Source organism: Xenopus laevis, chromosome 6L (assembly GCF_017654675.1).
Source record: "Xenopus laevis strain J_2021 chromosome 6L, Xenopus_laevis_v10.1, whole genome shotgun sequence".
Lineage (NCBI taxonomy): Eukaryota > Metazoa > Chordata > Amphibia > Anura > Pipidae > Xenopus > Xenopus laevis.
Window position 1 is genome coordinate 33,877,919 of NC_054381.1, and position 11,397 is coordinate 33,889,315.

Below are 11,397 nucleotides of genomic sequence, written 5' to 3' on the forward strand. Positions count from 1 at the left end.
AATATTTTTTAATGGGGGGCCCTGGCCACAAATGTTTTTGTATGGGGGGCCCTGACCACCAATATCTTTTTATTTTTTATTAACATGTGGGAACCCTAGCCACCAATATTTTTTTTTTTTTTTACTGTGTGGTGGGACCTGTAGGTGGGGCTTGCAGTGGGCGCAGCCCAGGGGGCCCAGGAAATTTTGTCTTATGGGGCCCTGCGATTTCTGATGGCGGTCCTGTTTGTATACATAATCAAAACAAGACTAATAAATGTGTAACTATTTGTTTACCGTCTGTTTATTATGACCGAGGCCTAGAATGGCCCAAAGCTGAAAAGGAATCGAACTACTGGCATTAAGACAGCACCCAGACAAGCTTAATATTAGCTGATAGTATAAAATATTATACCAAACAATGTGGGAAAGTGCACTGTACAGAGGGGGACTGTAGTCTCAATAAACCAGCACTGAATGTATTTACCTCTCTATATAAGAGCAAAGATGGAGACATTTGTTCAGCTTCCAATAGTAGTGAGGATAGCAGCTGGATGAAGGGGTTAAACCCGATCTCTGGCTGTTTAACAATAGCCCCCATATGTAATATAAGGCTCTACGTTTGCCCAGGAGCAATAACCCATGGCAACCAATAAGGTGACTAGCAAATTCTACCTGCTTATTGGTTGGTAAGAGTTGTAAACTTTGTGCCTTTTATCACATGTGCCTTCCAGGGCGCACGAATACTTACAATCTCACCTGTAATAATAATGAGTAGGGATCCTGTATAACGGAGCATGGGGGTTGGGTGTATTTTGCAGGGACAACCCATCAAACTGAAAGCAAAAAACACATAGCCACTGCAGTATTCAATTAAAAACGGCTCTGTTTGCTCCACTCAGTAGGCCAGTCCTATGGATAAAGCCACACTTTGGACTTAGTGATTAGTAGCTACAGATGCTGTGTGTGTGTGTCACATGTTTGTATGTGTCTATATATACTGTAAGTCTGGACTGAGAATTAAAATAAAATAGTACCTGGCATTTCAGGTACATAGAGGCCTAATCAGCCCACACAGAGGCCCAAACATCCACCACCAGCCCACTAAATAGTGACTTTCTATGGCACCTTATAGCAGCCCCTCTGGCATTTGCCAGAACCCACAGATTGCCAGTCCGGCCTGAGTGTAAAGGAACGTTCCAGGCCAAGCATCTGGAGATGTAAGTTAAAACAAATGAGTCTCAGTACAAATGAGAGAAGCCATACCCCCAAGTAGAAAGTCCATCCATTCCCCTGCTTGCACCATGCGCAATGACAGGCCGCGTGAGACGGTGCTAGTAATTTACCAATCACTAAAACCGCAGTGAGATCCCTGGGAATGATTTGTGCTCAGCCCTGGCATTGAGGCATAATACACTGGCACATTCTTATAATAGTAACATAAATAATACTTTTCTCACTGGCATGTATGTGATTGGTGTGTCTGGATTAACATATATATGTATGGATTAATGTATCACTCTACATGAACAGGGATCTTTACAAAAACAAAAAAAGGGAACTATAATTCTAAGCAACGTCCCACTATATATTGGTTCATATTTGCAATCATTATTTGTAAAAGTAAATTGCTACTGAAAGCAATGTTTGTAAATCCATTTTTTTCCCTCTGGTTCTTACTTAAAACAATGTGGTACAAGTCAGTTCTGCTCCTACTCTGGCTTCTTCTACATTGCTTCAGGAGAGAATGTAAGCACCCAGACACATACTGCTTTCAATTGCAATTACACTTACAAATACGCTTAAAACCACTGAACAGTTTAGAGGGGTTGTTTACCTTTAAATTAGCTTTAGTATGATGATATTCTGAGACAATTTGCAATTGGTTTTCATTTTGTTTTTATTATTCGTGGGTTTTAGATCATTTAGCTTTTTATTCAGCGGCTCTCCAGTTTGCAATTTCAACAATCTGGTTGCTAGGGTACGAATTAACCAAGCAACCATGCATTGATTTAAATAAGGGACTGGAATATGAACAGAGGATGGTCTGAGTACAAAGATGAGTAATAAAAAGTAGCATTTTTCAATGATTTTTTTTTTTTTTGCCTTACAGAGCATTTTTTAAATTGGGGTTAGTGACCCTCATCTGAATACTGGAAAGAGTCAGAAGAAAAAGGAAAATATTTAAAAAAATAACTATAAAAAAATAAATAAAGGCCAATTGAAAAGTTGCTTCGAATGAGCCATTCCATTCTATAACATACTAAAAGTTAACTTAAAGGGGAACTGGCTCCAGCACCATATAACCTGTTTTGGGAGTCGCCGACAATATACACAGTCAGATGTGCAGCCTAACATTCTTCCCCAGCTCTCAGCAAGGCACTGGGCAGGATCTGAATCCTTATATTATGTTCTGATGGCACCTTACCTAAAATATTGGGGATGCAGGATTACCAATGGCACAAGAGAATTAGCTCTACTACCTGGCTGGGGAGTGGAAGGGAGATTCTCCCAACCCTGGTAGGTTTTTTTTTAACTGTATCAGTTTCCCACTTGAGATCTCTGACTGTACAACTTGTCTGGCACAAGTCCCAAACTGGCAATCTGTAGGCAATTTGTAGATTTTGGCAAATGCCAGAGCGACTGCCATAGACCTTAACCTTGAATCTAAAAGTCCGGACCTGTCTGGCACTTTCTAAATACTTGTCTAACAAATAGCACATGTGTGATTCTCAGTTCTGATCCCATTTCTCCCTCTATGAACGAGAGGAATTCACACACTGGCTGGAAAGCAGGAGAAACTGGCGCACAGCGATCGCTCAAGGGAATAACTGGCGCAATCCCTGCGAGGTTTGCATTACATTAAATCGCGAACAAATCTGGCGCATTTGTGAGAGGCCGCTTGATTTGTAGCCCAGTTATTTTTCTAAAAACGTGGCATCTATTACTGTAGTGATATGGCCAGTCCACTAGTAATGTTAGATTTAGGGGTCACAAAAGCAATGCTGGGGGGGGGTCAAACTGCTCATCACACAATACTGCCAGTATTACCCTAAAATAAACCGAGTTTTACTTGTTTCCTATTTTTCCTATTATTTGCTACAGTGACAGTACTTTCTGTAATAAAGGGATCATCTGTATAAACGAGTTAGATCTTTTCAGATGTCACATTTGTTTCAGAGAATAAACAGAGAACATATTCCAATATGTTATACCTTAAATTATAATCATGGCCGTGTGATATGAATAGTATGTTAATTTGTGAAAAATGCCATTCCAGTTCCAGTTTGAAAGACATTGGTTCAAAATCGAATGAATGAATGGAATGACACGTGGTTAAATAGGACACAGCTGCCCCTGCACCCTGGACCAACGAAATGAGCTGCACCCACTTTAGAATTCTGGATTCTATTCGTTATCCAGCGACTAATCCAAGCTCCAGGGAATGATGAGATTTATAAATCTTGTCCAGAGATCGAATAGAGCTTGCAAACCAAATGCTATACAGGTATTGTTGTTTTTTCAATATATAATTCGAAAAATACTGTATATTCTAGGCAAATTAATTTATGGTTAGGCAATAATAATAATAATAATAATAATAATAATAATAATAACAATTATTATTATTATAATTAGTAGTAGTATTATTAATAATAATATTAATAATATGAACAAATATCTTTTTCAAGCTAATATTAAAGCAAAAAAACGAATTTGTCATTACAGATGGTCAGTGCATTTGCAGAGCGCATTTGTGCAGTACCTGAGCAGGAAAATTATGCACCAAACGGGATCGTTGAATTAAAATTGTAAGAAAGAAAAACATAAACAGCAACTAAACAAGATGTAAAGGTACAGTTGAATCCAGCGGCTCCAGAGGATTTGGGTGTAGGTGTAATTAAAGCAGGTCCGGGTACGTGTGTTTCTCACGAGAAAGCGAAAGAAAGCCCCCCTAGGGGCGAGACGGGGCACTGCAGGCACCACAATGACAAGAAAGAACAAAGCTGCAGACAGAGAGGGGAGGGGGCCGCAGACAAACAGGAGATAAAAGAGCGGAGACAGGTAACTGTGCCTCAGGCACTGAGCTGCTGCTGTGTCTCTATACGAACCCATGTGTCTATATTATAGTAGCCCATGCGTCCCTGTACTAACCCATGTGTCTCCCTATTAATATATTTCTATATACTGTGTCCATATGTTGGCCTACTTAGAGAACATGCTCAAATATCTGGTTGACAAGCTTGCAAGGCTCACTTTGCGCAATCTATTTGCTTACTGGCACTCAATTGGTCTTCTCTGCCTTTGCGCCTTCCCTGGGCCTACAGTGACATTCCCAGCTACTGCTCAGACACCAAGGAAAGAGTTAAAAATACCCTTTATATTCATTGATCCCAATAGATTACAACCCCCCATCCATTGCGCAAAGCTGCTGCTATGTCTCTGTCCCAACACAGTCTGTGTACAGTCCAAACAGCTGCTTTTCTCATTTCATCTCATCTATAGCCATTAGCATCCATAGCAATAGCCAGTGCAACATAGGGGGGCACCCATTCCCATCAACAAAACCCACAGGAAAACAAAGGGCTACACAGCTATACCATATATGATAGAGATTATATCTACATATAAATGGTGCCTAGTGATGTCATCAATTGTCATTGGTGCTTTGGTATGTTACTTGGCAGACATAAAAAGCAATGTACCCCGAATTACATGGCTGTGAGAAAGACAAATACCAGCATTGCAATTAATCTGTCTTTGATCTATTTGCGCAGTGAAAAAAAAAATAAAAATCTGTTTTTTTCCTGGTCGAAATAATTTTATTTATCCAGAATATACAGTTTAATTCCTCTATCTACATGTATTTACACGGTTAAAATAAACATTGAAAAAAAAGTCTCTGGAAAAAAATGAGGTCATAGATTCAAGGCACCATTGAGATAGTGTCCCCAGTTGCGCAAAGACAATCTGTAAAAAACACACGGTCTCCTTTGAAATGCAATAAGTTACATGCAACAAGCTTTACACAATATACTTTGCCTTAAAAAAAATCCATCTTATGCATTGGTTTGTATGACTCCTTAACAATGAAAAAATGATAGTCCAAAAATAAAAAGACAAAAAGAAGCCCAGGTGGCTTTTAGTAGAGAGTCCCTGATGCCAAGGCCAAGGGGTGCTGTAAAGAGGCATGGTTCTGCAGGTTCTGCAGGTGGGTGCCTGTAGGGTACCAGACGCCCGAGTTCTCCAGATAGGAGGATGCAGGGGAGCTGCTGGAGGGCTGGGGGTGGGAATGTACATGGGGGTGGTGGCTGAGTGACCTTGAGGATCCTTGGGGTTCCCACACCACTGGAGACTGGGGAGAATTACACGCCATGGGGTCACTGGAACTGGGACTGTGTTCTGGAGGCAGCTCTCCGTTCTTCATGATTTTCTTAATTTTGGATCTTTTATTCTGAAACCATATTTTTACCTAAAGTGATAAAATAATAATAATTAGAATAATAATTATCAGGACAACACTAATACTAATAATAGATATCACATAGAGGGTTCAGATATGAGTGAATAACCTGACCCCCTCCCTCCAAACATACACATTCTATATATCCCAAACCATTGCTGTCTATACAGCCTGGATTGTACACACACAGTTGCACACACACATATAGAAATTGGGAGATACACAGGGCCACCATTGTGTAAGGGCAACCATGGGTAACAGCACAAAGAACATAAAAGAGTTCTTGATAATGCTATCGTTTCAGCTGTGTAACCTACAAGCCATTGCAATTCTTAATCTCTCTCTATTTCGTATCAATGATTCTGCTGCTTGAAGTTGCAAACCAAGGGTTCCAGCGATTTCTAATGACTTACCCAATACAGATTTTATATCATTCATACAGCAGTATAAGTGTGGGACTGACAAAGCAAAGGCTACAAAACACTGCCTCCCTCTCTGTACGCAATCCTTAATATAATTATTTTCTCATCTACTCGCATTTATTTTCCTTTCGTTTTTGTTCACACCATTTGAAAACCCCGACAAGCTGCCAACTAGTCCAGGGATTGCAGTTCTGAAACATTTGGATCACAGAGAATTGCCACTCCCTTATCCATGTTACATTCCAGTCCCATCCCCTTCATCTCATGCGCTTCCAGTGCGCCTCAGAGTCTCATGCATAGAGAATTATACATCTTTGTTTTATACCCCCAGCCCCATTACTGAGAATTCTGGCAATTCTACTGTTAAGGCCAGAATTTCGTCTCCTGTGGACCCTTTTTCAAATTCCCCATTTATATAACAATAATATACATTTAATAAACAAAGCAAAATGCCGATATTAAAAAAAATCTTTATTTCATAGCTATGATATATGTATTTATTAGTCTTCAATCAAGGATAAAGGCCCCACAGTGGGTTGAAACGTTGGATGCACGAGTGATGTATTGATGTACGAATAAAAACCTTTTTTCACATGAATTTGGAGTGCGGGTCCATCTATAAGAATTATATATATATATATATATATATATATATATATATATATATATATATATATCATAGCTATGAAATAAAGACTCTTCACTAACAAATCGTTGCAAATGCAATCCCCTGTTAATTTATTTAATTAACTAATTTATTATGGACAAATGGGGTTGTGATCCTTTCTCTCTCTCTCTCTCTCTCTCTCTCTCTCTCTCTCTCTCTATATATGTATATATATGTGCATGTGTGTAAATGCCCACGCACACACACACATATATATATACATGTATATAATATTTTATACACACAGATATAATATATATATAATTTTTTTTAAATAAATGTAACATTTTGGTCGCAAACCAAGGCCTGCCCTCCAGGCAAGAGACAAAGGAGACTCACTACACCGAAACTACAGATCCATGAGTTAAATGGTAAGGCTAGCACAATCCCCTGTCCCTACCTAAACACAAACACACATACATAAGTAGCGTGTAACTGCAATTTAATAAATTAGCACTGCATAATGTGAGTGGAATAGGCCTGGGAGTCATGGGCCTCTCTCTCTCGAATACAAAGGACCTACCTGTGTTTGCGTTAGTCCCAGCGATGCCGCCAGTTCTGCGCGTTCCGGCAGCGCCAAGTACTGCGTCTTCTGGAAGCGTCTTTGTAACGCTGCGAGTTGAAAGCTGGAGTAGATGGTGCGCGGTTTTCGTATTTTCTTCGGTTTTCCATTTACCATTCTCACCTCGGGCTCTGATACTTCTTTCTCTACGGAAGAAAACCACCATCTGTCAATGTCAGAAACATCAAAATCTCTCTCTCTCTCTCTCTCTCTCTCTCTCTCTCTCTCTCTCTCTCTCTCTCTCATCTATCTATCTATCTATCTATCTATCATCTATCTATCTATCTATCTATCTATCCATCTATCTTTCTATCTCTCTCTATATATATTTTCTATCTACTATCTATCTATCATGTATCACAATCATGCAATATGAACCCTGTATATGCACATACCAATGTGTACATTAATATTTACCAAATCGCAAAGATTAGCGCCTACATAAATAACATTATTATACTGTTACTAACAGAAATGCAGAAAAGTCACACAAACGATTGCCCTCCCCCGTCAGTGATATTCGTGGGTTCTAGGGCTGGGTCGCTGACCCCTGTGCTTAAGCGCAATCGTGTGCGATCCTAACAGATTCCCAGGGTTGCGGTCAGTGTACAGACAGAAGTGGGCATTGTGGCACCAGACGGGGCACACTGAATACAGGGAGGGAATGAGGCAGCTCAGACAGAGCCCAAAGTGGGAGAAGAAAGAGTTGAAAGCCCCGCGGGAAGGCTGCCCTGTCATTTGCGCGCACCGCGGTTACTCTGGTCAGCGCAGACAGAGACAGCGGTTCCCCCACAGAACTGGAGGAAAGGTTTGTTCCTCTGTGTCTGGCACTGACACCCCCTCCCACAATCACAGCCACATCACCCAATCTGTCCCACGCACACACTTGCACCCAGGGCTGGATACACAACCACATGTGCGCCCACAAACCTGTCAGACCCCCCAATATAATAATAAAAGATGAAACTGGGATTCAACTTGATCCCTACCCAAAAAAAAAAACTGGTTTTCGCATAATACAAGTAAGTGCAACTCTAGAAATGTTCAAAACAAATAAATACATTAATGACGATTTTGAATAGTTTAGAAGTGATTTGTAAATGTCATTTCTATGAATAGCGCTGTGTGTCTGGTTGCTGATAGGCTGACTCCTGAAACACTGCTGCCGGGTGATTAACACCCGAACAAGAACTTTACCTGTCACATTGTTGCCAGAGTCACAGCCACATAAAATAACCAGATGTTGTTTTCTGCAGCAATTACATTTTACAAATAACCTTAAAACCCATGGCCTTTTTTTTAATGAATTGGAATTATATTTACTTTCGCTGTGCAAAAAAATAGATTAAAAAATCAGTGATTGGGTGGAGGGCCCGTTTGAGTCAACAGATCTCACACCTGATGGGGTGACTCTCAAGGCCTGGTATGAGATGCACAGCACCGAATTAAATTAAAATAGGATAACCCCCCCCCCCACATAATGGGCAGCCAGTTAAAAGTGCAGCAGTTCAGGCGCAGACTGATCAAGGAGAAATAATTTCACATACCAAATTTACACTCCAAGTACAAACTGGCAGTTGGGGGACTTCGTAAAAAAACAATAATGTCTGGTACAGGCGAGATACAAACACATCGGAGTATAGGAACAAAGTAGGGTTCACTCCCTCCAAAATGAATGATATCTGGATCCATAATTCCAGCATTGCCACAAACTACCCCCCCCCCCAGCATAGGATTATTTTCTACCGTAGCAATCGCCAGTTGTGATGCCCTCTCGCTGGGGCCCAGCACTGACAGCGACAAGACGCACAGAAACGCGTACCTGCGATGCGCACGGTGCAAATACGCCTGAGCGATATCCACAGATCTGAAATAACGCCAACTGGCGCTTGCTTGGATTTTAAATAATTCGAGGCACAGCTGGTTTGTAAAAATCGGATCCAACTAGATAATAGGACAGGCAGCCTAAATCTTTTCTAAATTGGATATAAAAAAACAAACGGTAGCGTGTGAATGTTATTTATAACCCGTGACGGCTCCTCTGTCTACTGTGAGTCGGGGCACCCCCAGCTCGGTGTGTGACGGATTATTAGCGCTGCTGCTGTATTTCGGGCTTGTTTGTTTTGCGCGCAGCTGGAATCTCCCTGCGGTTTGTTATGGTGCGGGCTGGTGGCGCCTCAGTTCTAAAGGGAAGCGGCAGAGACATTGGTTTTAGGCCGGGGACCACAGCTACAAATAGCTCCCAAGCCAGACTCAGGGGGGATTCATGGCAGCCAGCTACTGCCCCAGGCTCCCCCATATAAGTCTGTAATATTAACCCATTCAACCCCAACTGCATCAGTTCTCCAATCCCTCTAAATCATCTCTCCCATCAGTGGGTCCCATTTACCTGGCTGAGTGCTGGGGGGCTGCACCCTGTTATACGCTCCGCTGTACTGGTGGTGAGGGTGGTAAGGGCTCCCATAGCCATAGTCGCTGTAGGCTTTGCCAGAGTAGTTTGCAGCTGCTCCATTCATGCCATGGTACTGGTACTGATACGCATTCAGCGCCTTTCCATAAGTGGCCGAAGTGGGCGAACAGTAGCCATGGTGAGGGTGGCCAGCGGCTGCTCCCGGGCTGTAGTAGCCAGAGTCAGTGGCCGTGGATTCGGGCAGAGTCGGGGAATCCTGGGAAGGGTGGTGCATCATGCTCTGGAACTCACTGGCTCGGATGGAGGCGACTCTCCGCTCATAGACTCCTGTCATGCTCTGGGGGCTGCGCTCTGGCTGCATTGGGGGCTCTGGGAAGCTGATCAGGCGGCCATGCTGCTGCTGCTGCTGCTGGGTCTGCCACTGAAATAGTGAGCTCTTGGGAAGGATCCTTAGTGATCAGTGAGGAGGAGGAGGAGAGAGAGAGGAGGGCTGGGCGCACTCTGCTGGATGGAGCTGACTGGAGGCTTGGTTAAATGCACAATTGCGCTATTACTCACAGTAGGGTGGATCCATTCACAGTAGGCTGCTGGTGCCATTGGCCAGGAGCGTCGCAAGCGACAGCAACACCCCAACCCGTTCAACTAGTTCAGAAAAAACAAAAGCTGCACTACAACAACAACAGCCTACCCCCCCCCAGAAATGAGCGATCAGTTCCTCTAGGTCTGGAGCACCGGTCCCACCATCCCTGTGTCTGTCAACCGGCTGCCACACTGGCGACACTTTGCGATTTATAGGCACCAAAGGCTTGGGCCTTATTTATCAGTATTTATCAACAAGTATTCATTCTTATTAAGCCATTTGCTCACAAATAGGATCATTTCCCCCCAGACTGTGTTCCCCATTACTGGACTCAATTTCTTCAAATGATAGAAATGAATGGAGATATTTTCTTTCAGTTATTAAATGGCTTTGCTCCAGATATCCTTATATGCTTTTGTACATAATGTCCCCACCGCCTGATTTTGTATCCAACAACATCCCTGCCTCCCTTGTCATATCAGAGACAGAATACAGGAGGCAGCTGGTGCATCGCATGAGATCTGGAGCTACATTGGCCGACTCAATTAAATCAAATTACTCCCCAATTGGCCTTTATTTAGTGGATACACATATATATCAGTGTAATGTGATTATATCGACAAATCAGGCGACCCCTACACAAACAAATCTACAAATTAGTTAATGGGGTAATGGAGAAGGCACTTGCCTCTCTCCCTGGAAAAAAAGGCAGAATAATTCTCATCTGTATAGATCTATATGAGAATTCATTACCATCCCCAGATACCTGTTATGTGAATGCACAGACACATTTACATAAGATAATCGCATGCAACATCTTCTTATCTTTTATCCATTCAGTCTGCTGCCTGCAGGCAAGGGGGAGAGCGGAGACGAGCAGAACAGCCACAGAAGGAAAAGTCTGCACTGAAATTTAGAAATGTAACATACTATATATATATATATATATATATATACATAATTAGACATACACTCTGCAATGATTAGAATTAAACAGATTCATAATCCATTTATTATATTTTTTTATAGCAATTCAGTTTTCAAGTAATGCACCCTATTGAGTCTAAGCATTTGCCTGTATTTTAACATCACCATATCCTTGTCACTAGTGTTATATAGTGATATATAGAGATATCATGGACGAGGAAGCCCAAAACATTAAACAAAATCCCTTATTAACGCTCACTGCTCTGTAGAGACACTGACATTCCTGCATTTCTTTATATAGGAAACAACAAAGATTGTAGGTATTTTGGTGTTGAAGTAGGGTGCATGGATATTACTAGTTATTGCTCATCAATTTATAGGATATA

The 11,397-nt window shown here is 41.8% G+C and overlaps 1 protein-coding gene across 1 annotated transcript; it reads right to left on the bottom strand.

The window, feature by feature from the left end:
* Positions 1-4,779: 4,779 nt before the first annotated feature.
* Positions 4,780-9,914, bottom strand: dlx5.L (distal-less homeobox 5 L homeolog). Its single transcript, NM_001090564.1, is given in 3 exon segments — positions 4,780-5,452; positions 7,056-7,240; positions 9,484-9,914. Coding segments are annotated over 3 exon segments (870 nt in total). The 5' UTR covers positions 9,839-9,914; the 3' UTR covers positions 4,780-5,122.
* Positions 9,915-11,397: the final 1,483 nt, after the last annotated feature.